The 13,693-nt window shown below is 42.9% G+C and overlaps 1 protein-coding gene across 3 annotated transcripts in view; it reads right to left on the bottom strand.

The window, feature by feature from the left end:
• Positions 1-13,693, bottom strand: part of LOC124554147 (coatomer subunit beta') — a 174,409-nt gene that overhangs the window by 38,662 nt on the left and 122,054 nt on the right. For all 3 annotated transcript variants that reach the window (XM_047128213.1, XM_047128214.1, XM_047128215.1), the window contains exons 12-13: positions 7,884-8,118; positions 228-384 (exon numbers count right to left, since the gene is read on the bottom strand). In XM_047128213.1, the coding sequence (XP_046984169.1) occupies positions 228-384; positions 7,884-8,118 (392 nt within the window). The remainder of the gene's footprint in view (positions 1-227; positions 385-7,883; positions 8,119-13,693) is intronic.

The raw sequence follows: 13,693 nt of genomic DNA, 5'->3' as shown, positions 1-13,693 counted from the left end.
GGAGGTACTGACATATTAGTGAAACAAAAAACACCACACTTCAGAAAAAATGAACACACAATTCATCCCGAATGGATCAGAGCTCGCCAAAAGGATCTCCCCAGAGATGAAACCCAGTAACAGTACGATATCAATTTAGCAAACTTTTTTTACGAAATTGAAGATACAGGTAGGACACGACAAGCAGAGAAGACAGAGATTCTACACCTTCAGGAGCGACACATCACCTGGCAAAGAAAGCAGCCTCCGGCAGGCGACCCGTGTTGATGAGGATGTCGAGGCAGCCCTGCAGGTCCCCGAGCAGCAGGCGCGCCTGGAAGCACACGTTGTTCTTGCCCGCCTCGTCTGCAGACTCCGCCAGCTGCCGCACCATATCCGCATCACCTGCAACAGTCCGGCACGAGTTCTATTACTCTTACTCGTTCGAATTAGCCGCTCTAGTTTTCCGATATTTCACTTACGTGAAGTATTACTTAACAACTGCCTGCCATCGATAGTAACGTATAAAGGATACACAGGGTGAATTTGCTAAATGAGAACAAACTGGAGGAAACGATTCCCAAGTGGACGAGGAGCAAAGCAGGTCGTACAGACATGTGGCCGAAAATAAGTCGTGCCTGCATTACAGAGTACTAATTAATTCACCGCGACTGTACAGTACAATACAGTGCACGGCATGCTGTAACATAACCACAATTAGACGGGGGATTCGAAGGGCCACAACCTCTCCAGTCTGCGCAAAAACGACACGGCAAAAACTGACACACAAGTTCAAATGTATCGTCCCGCAACTGAATGCTGTCAGAGGCAGCAGGAGTGCGACGTTCCAGCAATTGCACGCGTGCGACGGGCCGCACGTACGCGACTTCTTTCGGGTGCCCCCCACAGGTAGAAACCTCAAGGGTCGAGGTTCGGCGATCGAGCAGGCCACGCGACTACCACCTCGGCTCTACCACCACTTGCGATCTGCCGGCCACAGTACACGACGTCGAGATGCCTCCGCATAGAAATGTGGAAGAGAGATGGAGCTCCACTATGTAATAGGCACATTATCCTTCGTACCACCGAAGGCAGTCACCAATAATCCCAGCCCACGTGCTGAGATTAAGGCTGCTGCTGAAACAATAGTACAGACAGAAAATCCCAACTTGCCTGGCATGTTCTCATGTGCACTTTCAATCACTGAAACCTACACTACGAAAGCTCTTTTATCTTCACCTTCAAGAGGACATTTCCTTGCTCCTTACCCTCCCAGGGACTCTTCATGCAGTTCGCCCCCATTTAGTAATATCGCCCCGTATCACAAAGTCAATCCACGACTCGGGGCAGACCCAAATTTGCTGTTCTAACACCTATCTACGAAATTTTAGAAAAACATACAATCTCACTTAAAAACCCATTTCACTCTACCTATGTGTCTCTCTCTCTCTCTCTCTCTCTCTCTCTCTCTCTCTCTCTCTCTCTCTCTCTCTCTCTCTAGTGGACAGATACTGATATACTGATTCATTTATCTAAGCAAAACTAGTTAAGACTCTCAGTTCGGCTTTCGTAAAGGATTCTGCACACAGCAGGTGTGGTACTACCGAAGTCTTTGATTGTATGTACAACATAACCATACATAGCAGACTGGAGTGTTATATCATCCCCCTCACCTCTCTTTCATGCACGGACTCTTACCCTTGTAACACAAAGCACAGGATCTCAATTACAAACTGTGTCACAGTCACAGAATTTTACATATGGAGAAGCACAAAAACTGGAAATCCTGTTGGATTTCTGCAAATGGAATCACTATGGCAGGGTTTGTAGCTGGACAAATCTGGTGGCTGGCAGAGTCCTTCTACTGGGTAATCCTTGCAATTTGTCAGTTAGTAGTATAATAATCTCAGGATCAGTTCTTAGCTGGTGGATTGAAATTCTTTCTGTGGATGTAAGGTTAGCTCACACGTTAAGGGATTTGCGGAATGACGGTGTGGCAAGGTTCGAGGTTAAGAAATTCTGGAAAGTTAACAGGCAATGATTTGGGGGCAGTGGGGGTGGATAAAAGTTGAATGGAGGATTGATGTAAGTCAGGCAGGGTTCAACATTGATTTTCTAAATCTAGATCTGCATCTATACTCTGTAAACCTATTGTACCAGTTATTAGGGTTTTTTCTCCATTCCATTCTCACACGGAACACGGGAGAAATGACTGACTGAATGCCTCTGTGCGTGCTATAATTATTCTAATCTTATCCTCACAATCCATATGTGAGCAATATGTAGGGGGTCATATATTCCTAGAAACATTGCTTAAATTCAGTTCTTGAAGCTGAAATAGTAGACTTTCTGGGATGGTTTATGGCTATCTTCAAGAGTCTACCTGTTCAGTTCTTTCAGCATCTCAGTGACACTCTCCCATGGACCAAACAAATCTGTGACCATTTGTGCTGCCCTTCTCAGTACAAATTCAATATCCCCAGTCAGTTCTACCTGGTACGGGTCCCACCCACTTGAGCAATATTCTAGGATGGGTCACATGAGTGATTTATAAGCAATCTCCTTTGTAGGCTGATTGAACTGCACCCATATTCTACCAATACACCAAAGTCTATCAGCCGCTTTGCCCATGACTGAACCTATGTGATCATACCATTTCATACCCCTACAAAGTGTTACACACAGGTATTTGTATGAGTTGGCCAATTCCAACAGTGACTCACTGATATTACAGTCACAGGATACATTTCTTCCTCTTGTAATGTGCACAATTTTACACTTCTGAGCAGTAAAGCAAGTTGTCAATCTTTGCACCATTTTGAATCTTATCAAGATCTGAGCGCATATTTATGCAGCTTCTTTCAGACAGTACTTAATTATTTATAACTGCATCATCTGAAAAAACCCCAAAGTTATTAATATTGTCTACAAGGTCACTAATACATAACGTGAATAGCAAAGGTCCCAAGACACTTCCCTGGGGCACATCAAAAATTACTTTGCACCAAATGATGACTCTCCATCCAAGATAACACATGCTGCGTACTCCCTACCAAAAAGTCCTCAATCTAGTCGCAAATTTCACTCGACACCACATATGATCGAACTTTTGACAATAAGCATAGGCGTGATATTGAGTCAAATGCTTTTTGTAAATCAAGAAATACTGCATCTACCGGGGTGATTTGATTCGAGGCCTTCAGTACGTCACGTGAGGAAAGTGCCAGGCGGATTCCACACAATCGATATTTTAGGAATCCGTGCTGATTGGCATGGAGGAGATCATTCTGTTCCAGATATCTCATTACGTTTCACCTCAGAATATGTTCTCCAATTCTACAACAAACTGATATCAAGGACATTGGACAGTAATTTTGTAGAGCACTTCAACTACCCTTTTTGTAGTCAGGTGTGACCAGAAGAGTACGGTCAGTCCAAATGACTTCTTCGGCTGCGTATCACCACGAATAAATGCCGAGCGGGAGTATCACTACGATCCTGAAACACTGGTGATGCTGATCGTCTTTTGGGTCTTCCACGGTGTGGTCCTGACAGGTTACGCTCGTTGGGGGCAAACTGTCTCAGGAGCATACTGCCGAAATCTGGCGAAGAGCTTAATGCAGGTCTAAACCTACATCTCCATTTATATTCCGCAAGCCACCCAACAGAGTGTGGTGTAGGCCACTTTACGTGCCACTGTCATTACCTCCCTTTCCTGTTCCAGTCTCGTACGGTCTGCGGGAAGAACGACTGCCGGAAAGCCTCCGTGCGCGCTCTAATCTCTCTAATTTTACATTCGCGATCTCCTCGGGAGGTATAAGTAGGGGGAAGCAATATATTTGATACCTCATCCAGAAACGCACCCTCTCGAAACCTGGACAGCAAGCTACACCGCGATGCAGAGCACCTAGCACCTCTCTTCCAGTCTGCCACTTGAGTTTGCTAAACATCTTCGTAACGCTTACCAAATAACCCTGTGACAAAACGCGCCGCTCTTCTTTGGATCTTCTCTATCTCCTCTGTCAACCCGATCTTGTACGGATCCCACACTGATGAGCAATACTAGAGTGTAGGTCGAATGAGTGTTTTGTAAGCCACCTCCTTTGCTGATGGACTACATTTTCTAAGGACTCTCCCAATGAATCTCAACCTGGCACCCGCCTTACCAACAATTAATTTTATGTGATTATTCCACTTCAAATCGATCTGTACGCATACTCCCAGATATTTTACAGAAGTAACTGCTACCAGTGTTTGATCCGCTATCATATAATCATACAATAAACGATCCTTCTTTTTATGTATTCGCAATACATTACATTTGTCTATGTTAAGGGTCAGTTGCCACTCCCTCCACAAAGTCCCTATCCACTGCAGATCTTCCTGCATTTTGCTACAATTTTCTAATGCTGCAACTTCTCTATATACTACAGCATCATCTGCGAAAAGCAGCATGGAACTTCCGACGCTATCTACTAGGTCATTTATATATATTGTGAAAAGCAATGGTCCCATAACACTCTCCTGTGGCACGCCAGAGGTTACCTTAACGTCTGTAGACGTCTCTCCATTGAGAACAACATGCTGTGTTCTGTTTGCTAAAAACTATTCAATCCAGCCACACAGCTGGTCTGATATTCCCTAGGCTCTTACTTTGTTTATCAGGCGACAGTGCAAAACTGTACGGAACGCCTTCCGGAAGTCAAGGTAAATGGCATCTACCTGGGAGCCTGTATTTAATATTTTCTGGGTCTCGTGAACAAATAAAGCGAGTTGGGTCTCATACGATCGCTGTTTCCGGAATCCGTGTTGATTCCTACAGAGTAGATTCTGGGTTTCCAGAAATGACATGATACGCGAGCAAAAAACATGTTCTAAAATTCTACAACAGATCGATGACAGAGATAGAGGCCTATAGCTTTGCACATCTGCTCGACAACCCTTCTTGAAGACTGGAACTACCTGTGCTCTTTTACAACCATTTGGAACCTTCCGTTCCTCTAGAGACTTTAAGCACTGCGAAAAACTGCCCGACGGGTGTTTTTGTTCCAACACACAGCCCCAACTCATTCTGCTTCTCTGGATCATCAAATTCTGTCTCACAATCTCGCACCCTGCGACCTATTCCTCTTCTCTTACACGAAAAAAATGTACTGTGTCAGGTATTTCCAAAATGACACTGACGTGGCTTTCAGGCTGTAACATTTCCTGAACAGCAAAAATGTAGACTTCAACTGCTGAGGTCTCCACCCAGTCACCTACCCTCGAGGAGACTCTTATGGGTGTTGCCTCGAAGGACGAAAATGCAGGGTAGGGCTTAACACCGTAACAGAGATGCGGGGACTGGTCTGCCGAGCCATAGGAGGTGGAATTAGCAGCACTCGCACTGCTGGGATGGAGACCGTGCTGGGCATGCCCCCATTACACGTTTGGGTTACAATGGAGGCAGTGATATACAGTTCAAAAACTGGAAGTCTTCAGGATATCCACAATCCTACACATTTATAATGAATTCAGTAAATATAGGAACAGTCAGGGATATATGCTAACTGACTACACAACTACTTCCAGCTGCTTCAACAAACTTTTCAGTTTAAAAATTGGAAGAACGGTGCAGTGGAAGAACGAGCCACTATACTATTCCGAAGAGACAGTCCGGTTTACTGACAAGTCAAAAACAGCCGAGAATGTTGGGGCCGGAGTATACGGGATACAGCCCAGACTAGAGATTGAAGTCTCTTTAGGGAAGCTAGCTACAGTGGTGGAGATATTTGCTATATGAGTGTGTGCGGAGGAATATCTGTGTACGTGCTTCGATTATCGTCTAAGAGGTTGTAAACACAGACAAGGAGGAAAAATTCCTGCATTTTTCTCACATTTCCTGGCTAAAAATACACTTTTTTCCAGGTGAAAAACTTTTTCCTGGGCAAAAGTAGACTTTTTCCATGTTAAGTGACAGTATACTTTCCTCATAAATGTAAAACTTCCCTGAATGGTAACATTTTATACACCAGCGTAGAACTTCCTGCCACTTTAGGAAATGAAAGCCACCAGAAAAATAATGCATTTTGGAAAGATCTTTGATGCACAATAACATGCACACTGCACGTTTTCATATTACAAAAGTATAAACGCGAATTCTACTGAACTCAGCACGTTAGTTTCCAAACCACTGAAATGGAGATTTTTATGCACTTTTGTCAGCCAATCGTAGCACACGTCATGTGATGTCTCCAGCTAATGACAGCACATATTCATAGCATAGGACACATGATGCAGTCAGCCAGCAGCAACAGCACTGTTATGTAGCACAAACACACAAATAGGAAAAGTTAATGGTTTAAATTAGTATGCTCACAGTACAATTACAACCAAAGCTTAGCTTTCACATGTAACACTGGTCCTTTTTTTGCATGTGTTATCCTTTAAGATACATCAAACACAAATGTGTCAATAAATTCTCTGCAATTTAAGAAATCCATTGCACATTCTCACACATAACGTAATTCATCTTGCCTAAAAGGAAATTTGATTTTAAAGTGACACCTCCCACTACTACTTAAACAGTTCTGATGTCATGTTACGAAGTATTGCATAGTCTTCGTCCTAAAGCTTTTCACACATCTACGTGTACAGCTACATGGGGGCACGGGTAAAACACAGGGAGCGAAAGGCTATTTACAATTTGTACAGAAACCAGATGGCAGTTATAAGAGTCAGGGGGCATGAAAGGGAAGCAGTGGTTGGGAAGGGAGTGAGACAGGGTTGTAGTCTCTCCACTATGTTATTCAATCTGTATATTGAGCAAGCAGTAAAGGAAACAAAAGAAAAATTCAGAGTAGGTATTAAAATTCATGGAGAAGAAGTAAAAACTTTGAGGTTCGCCGATGACATTGTAATTCTGTCAGAGACAGCAAAGGACTTGGAAGAGCAGTTGAACGGAATGGACAGTGTCTTGAAAGGAGGATATAAGATGAACATCAACAAAAGCAAAACGAGGATAATGGAATGTAGTCAAATTAAATCGGGTGATGCTGAGGGAATTAGATTAGGAAATGAGACACTTAAAGTAGTAAAGGAGTTTTGCTATTTAGGGAGTAAAATAACTGATGATGGTCGAAGTAGAGAGGATATAAAATGTAGACTGGCAATGGGAAGGAAAGCGTTTCTGAAGAAGAGAAATTTGTTAACATCGAGTATTGATTTAAGTGTCAGGAAGTCGTTTCTGAAAGTATTTGTATGGAGTGTAGCCACGTATTAAATAGCACAGTTGGATCAGAGCCCATCAGGCCGCTTAATTGGTTGCTAATCATCTCTCAGACAACTGCCTCATTCAGATTGTGCCACTAGCTTGTAATCTGGGTCATTTTTTTGCACACAACTTAAATTTTCTCTCACCTAGCTCGCTGTTTATTTTACGGTAATGCTGCTCTCTCAGACGGATGCCGACATAATTTATCACTATGTTAGTTGTAGCAATAATGAAGAAATAGATATGGGCTTGTAAATGTGAACAATGGAACGGTGCAAAAATCACTGTGTTTGTGGTTGACACATTTTATACATAGGTGTGCCTGCTCAAGGATTAAAGAGAAGTTCTGTAATCCTAAGCTTGAAAAGGAGGCAGATTAAACTCTTGTTAAGTTTAATGACCAGCCAGGAACTTTTCTGACAAAGGGAGTATATAGATGTAGATACAGTGAAGTGACTTCTACTACTCTTCCCACAGACACCGGTTCACTTTATTAGAATGGCAGGCAGAGATACAACACAATTAACTCAGTTTTGGTGTAGATGGTAAAGGGCTAAGCCCACTGCCTTTTCGTCTCCCCGAGTAAATCAAACCGCCCCCACAAACAAGTTTGACAGCAGCAGCCGCTTCTCCCGACTCGACTGCCACTCACCGAGCGACGTGGCGAGCAGCAGGAGGCCGCCCAGGTCGCCGGCGCGGTGCAGGCACTCCTCGGTGAGGCGCAGGCGGCCGCGCGCCGTCGCCAGCTCGGCCAGCTGCCGCCACTTGTGGCGCGACGACGCCTCCCGCGCCAGCGCCAGCGCCGTCTCCAGCTCGCCCAGCTGCAGCGCCAGCTCGAAGCGGTGCTCCGGGTCCGTCGACACTGCCAGCGCCTGCTGCTTGAAGCCCTGCGGTCGGATCGCCCCGCTGCAGTTTGCCGTACTTCGCACTGCGTAATAATACTTTTCCCCCAATTTTTACAAATTTTCCGTAGCCGCCAATTACCGTAGGTCGTTACTCACTTACAGTGCCGCACGGCACTGGTGAAATACGTAGTAATTCAGCTCTCGGAATGTAAAATCCGGGACAAAATATTTGAGAAATACAGGTTAATTCCTGCAGTAAATAATAACGGCAACCAGCTACTCTCTGTAAACCACCGTAAGCTGCACGGCAGGAGGTAATGCTACTGTACCAGTTATCAGTTTCTTCCCACTCCGTTCACGTGCGGAGTGCGGGAAAAATGATTGCCCGAATGCCTCTGTGCGCGCGGTAATTATTCTAACCTTATTCTCACGATCCCCGTTCGAGTGATACGTAGGAGGCTGCAGTATATTCCTACAGTCGTCATTTAAAGCTGGTTCTCGAAACCTAGTTAGAACACTTTCTCGGGATAGTTTATATCTATCTTCAAGAGTCTTCCACTTCAGTTCTTCAGAATCTCTGTGACATTCACCCACAGAGAAACAAACCTGTGATCATTCATGCTCCCCTTCTCCGTATACGTTCAATGTCCACTGTTAGTACTATTTGGTACAGGTTCCACACACTTGAGTAATATTCTAGAACCAGTCGTGCAAGTGATTTGTGAGAAATCAATTTTGTAGACTGACTGCATTTCCCCAGTATTCAACAATAAACCAAAAAGCAATAAACCAAACTCTACCAGCTGCTTCACCCCCGACCGAGTCTACGCGATCATTCCATTTCGTATCCCTACACAGTGTTACACTCTTTAGAACAGGATAAACAGTCTCGGCTGCACAAGGTAAGTTTATTTAATCTTCGCATGTGAAGCGTTTTGCCTGTTCTAGGCATCATCAGACAACATGGGAAATTACAAACTGGTATAAGTATAAATTGCTATTAAAGGCAATAATGAACGAATAAATTGCAAACATGAGGAAGACATACACTGATTGGACACATTTGTGTTTCAGGGGGTGGTGAGGGGTATAAATTTCAACTCCATAACTGAGCTTACTGGCAAAAATTCTTGCTAACTGTAACCGAGGCGTCAAATGTAATTGACACTCCCACAGAACAGGGAGGTAACAGCCAGATAGCCACTGTCGACGCTTCATTAAATTACCTACAATAAACACAACAAAAGGTAATGACAGCAGGAAAAAGAAAGCTACTAAAGTGTGCAAGGGTACCTAATTTATGCAAATAGGCATATGCAGTGAGTGCAAAATATACCCACAAAATGCCTAGGTTAATACACCTTTGGCAAATGACTGGGCACTAATAAGAATAAAGAAACAGCTAAAAATTTTTGGGTAAAAATATGAAGCAACGAAGCCAGTAGCAATGCTATAGGAGAAAAATAACTGTAACGGCAATACCTTATCACGAAGGAACCATCCCACGAACACAAACACGGTCTGGTTACAATACCGTGGGCACACGCTGTCATGCCGGTAACTAGACTGCCGAGCAAGTGTCGAAGCTCCCTGGAGCCGCAGTGAGAGATGGCTCATAAGGTGCCACACTAAAACTTTACTGATGGCAAGATGTAAATACAATTAACCGACGCGTAATATCGGTGGCAACCATTATGTAAAGATTCCTATCACAGAATCAAAAAATTTTGATGTTTCGAAAAGACTTGGTCACTTACTAGATTCAGAAATGTGAAAATGATATCCTTAAAAATTTTGGACTCTTCTAATAACTTCACTTTTTTGCCTTTATTGGCCACAGAAAGGCTTTTAATGTTTTCTAAATCAGGGAGCTGATAGCAACAAGATTTCATTTAGGGCAATTTTTTTGCCTAGGGAAAGAAACTGAATTTATTGGAAGAATTTGAAATTTCTGAGTGTATCTTTTTCGAATTTATTAATGCAGTGAATGACAAAGTCTTTTCGAAACATAAAACATTTTTTGATATTATGCTGCGTATCTCTACACGACGACTGTCAACTATATTACCTATCAATTATTTTATTTAAGCCTGAGCCACCAGTCAGTCAAGTTTTAATGCGCCACCTCACGCGCCTCTTCTCACTACGGCTCCGAGGGGCCTCGACACTTGCTCGGCAGTCTAGTTGCCGGCACGACAGCGCACGTTCACAGTACTGTAAACAGACTATATCTGCGTTCGAGGGGTGATTTCTTCACGAGCAAGTTATCACCTTTACAGTTATTTTTTCCAGATTTTCATTGCTTCTGGCTTCATTTCTTCATATTTTTACTTAAAAAAAATTGCCCAGTCATTTTCCAAAGGTGTATTAGCCTATATATCTTATCAGAGTATTTTGCACTTTTCTGCTCACTGAATGTGTGTACTTGCCTAAATTAGGTAACTCTTGCACTCTTCAGTAGCTTTCTTTTCCTACTGTCATTCCACTTTTGTATTTCTTTTGATGTAATGAAGCATTGACAGTGGATATTACCTCCCAGTTCTTTGAGACTCTTAATCACATCTGGCACCTCAGTTACAAGTAAGAAGAATTATTTCAGTAGTGTAATGAAGTACTGACATTGCTTCCCAGTTTCGTGGGACTCTTTAATTACGTTTGACACCTCGGTTACGATTAGCAAGAATTTTGATCAGTAAGCTCAGTTATGGTGCAATATTTTACGAGTTGAAATGTATACCCCTTACCAACCCCTGAAACACAAATGTGCCCTGTGCCACCCTCCTTTCATTATTTGTAATTTATTCATTTATTATTGCCTTTAATAGAAATTTATACTTATACCAGTTTGTAATTTCCCCAATTGTCTGATGATGCCTAGAACAGGCAAAATGCTTCACATGTGAAGATTCAGCAAGACTGTTTTTTTCTATTATGGTTGCTGCACAAGGCATTTGTATGAGTTGGCCAGTTCCTACAATGACTCACTGATGATATAATTTTACAATACTACATTTTTCCATTTTGTAAAGTGCACAATACTATTTTTAAAGCAAGTTACCAATCTTTGCGCCAGTCTGAAACCTTATGAAGATCTGACTGAATATTTATGCACATCCTTTTAGACGGTACTTTATTAACAATGACTGCATCATCTGCAAGAAGTCTGATGTTACTTTTAATTTTACTTGCAAGATCATTAATATACAGCATGAAGAGCAAGGGTCCCAACACACTTCGCTGGGGAACACCTGAAGTTTAATCTGCGTCTGACAATGTCTCTCCATCGGAGACCTCCCTACCAAAAAGTCCTCAATCGGGTCACAAATTTCACTCGATACCTGATACGATCCTACATTTGACAATAATCGCAGTTGTGGTACCGAGACAAATGCTTTTCGGAAATCGAGAAATACCGCATCTACCTGACTGCATCAATCAAAAGCTTTCAGCATGTCACATGAGAAAACTACGAGTCGGGTTTCACAGGATCATTGTTTTTGCAATCCGTGCCGGTTGGCACAGTCGGGGTCATTTTGTCCGAGATACTTTATTGTATTTGAGCTCAGAATATGTTCTAAGATTCTACAACAAATTGATGTCGAGCACATTTGACAGTAGTTTTGTGGATCGCTTCTAATGCCCTTCTTGTAGATGGGTCTGACCTGTGCTTTCTTCCAACTACTGGGCACAATTTTTTGTTCAAGGGATCTGTGATGGATTATAGAAGAGGGGCTAACACAGAAACAAATTCAGAATAGAATCTGATAGGGATTCCATCAGACCCTGAAGCTGTTTTTCAATTTTAACAGTTTCAGCTGTTTCTCAATACCAATGACACCAATATTGATTTTACTCATCTTTTCAGTGGTATAAAGATTAAATTGAGGCAACAGTCCTGCGTTTTCCTTTGTACAGGAACATTTGCTACTCAGTTTCAGTTCCTGTTTCATTCTCTAGGGTCCGGGCACTAACTTTGATTCCACTACAGCCTTTTCACACAGCTAGAATTTCTTTGGGTTTTGTGAAAGACCATTTGACACTATTCTGTTACGGTAGTCACTGAAGGCTTCATACATTGCCATCTTCACAGCCAAATGGATTTCATTCAGCATCTATCTATAGACCTATGTTTGGTTTTACACTTATTGTGCAGTAGTCTCTCTTTCTTTACAGTGGCATTTATACCACGGAGGAACTCTCCCATTACGAACTCTTCTACTGGGTACATATCTATGTAGTGCACAGCCAACTACTCTTAAATTATTCTCTTTCTGCCTTCCTCGCCAGAAATTTTTGTGCTGAAAGAGCATAACAGGGAGACAGTGATGGTGAAGAAAGAGGATACAGTGTCAGTCAGAGAGAAAGAGGGAGGAGACAGTGCCAGAGAGAGAGAGAGAGAGAGAGAGAGGGGGGGGGGGGAGCAGTGATGGTGGAAGAGAGAAAGTGGCAGTCAAAAAAAAAAATTGAGACAGACAAAGACAATAGTAGTGGGAACCAAAGAGAGAGAGAGAGAGAGAGAGAGAGAGAGAGAGAGAGAGAGAGAGAGAGAGAGCAGATATTGGTGGTCAGTGAGAGAGTGGCTGTAAACAAGAAGCAGAGATGGACTGAAATAGCAGCAGTGGGAGAAAAAGTGAGAGAAGACACAGTGGAAATGAAAAATATAGATGAGTGGAGGCCATAAATAGGCTTTGGGAGCGGAGGGGGGAGGGGGGTCAGGACCCCCTAGACTGGTGAATTATAACACGTAGGAACAGGAAAGGAAATGAAATTTTAAACATTTGGGTACAGGGGCACAAATAAGTCACAATCCCAGAATTTTTGAGCTGCTGAGGTGCGGTGGAGACAGTGGTAGTGGGAAGGAAAGACAAAAGGAGACGGTGTAAGTGCGAGAAGAGACGTGGCAGTGAAATAAACTGTAAATCAATGGGAGGCGAAGGAGACAGATACAGACAGTGGCAGTGAGAGGGAGATGCTGAGTGTGAAGGTTTCACTACAGGGATAAACTGGGAAAAGAATTTAGAATTTTATGTGTTAAAATAGTGTGAATATCTTCATGAGCCAAAGTTTTTGGTGAGGAAGGTGGAATGAGGATTAGGCAGTTAGTTCCTCACTTTTCTGTCAGTCTTTTAAAGAGGAACATATTTGCCTTTTTGTGCTCTGACACAAAAATTTTTCCCCTGGCACAAAAAATGTCATTATTATTATTATTATTGAAGGAAAGTGTAAGTTTTTATACTACATTTCATTCCAGCAAGGACTCGTCAATCACTGCTCTCAAAGCAAAGAACAACAAAAGCAGAATTACATCAATACTCAACTGACAAAATCAGTCAACACCAAAACCAAATACACTACAGACACCATGGAGAGTATTATACGGTCAGTCTCTGTTCAGTTATCACAGATGTCTGTCAACGACCGGCGACAGTCACTCTGTCAGCCTCTGTCGAGCTTTCTCGGAGCCCGGATCGGTCTCTCACAGTCGGACATATTCGAGTCACCAGAATAACCGTCACAATTTGCCACGCGCGTATTCCGATTAGCCTCCTATTGCTGACGTCAGTCTGAAAGATTGCTAGATCCTGACAACAGCAAGCTGACCCTGACAGAAATGTTT

Source organism: Schistocerca americana, chromosome 11 (assembly GCF_021461395.2).
Source record: "Schistocerca americana isolate TAMUIC-IGC-003095 chromosome 11, iqSchAmer2.1, whole genome shotgun sequence".
NCBI lineage: Eukaryota > Metazoa > Arthropoda > Insecta > Orthoptera > Acrididae > Schistocerca > Schistocerca americana.
This window is presented reverse-complemented; position numbering and strand designations above follow the sequence as displayed.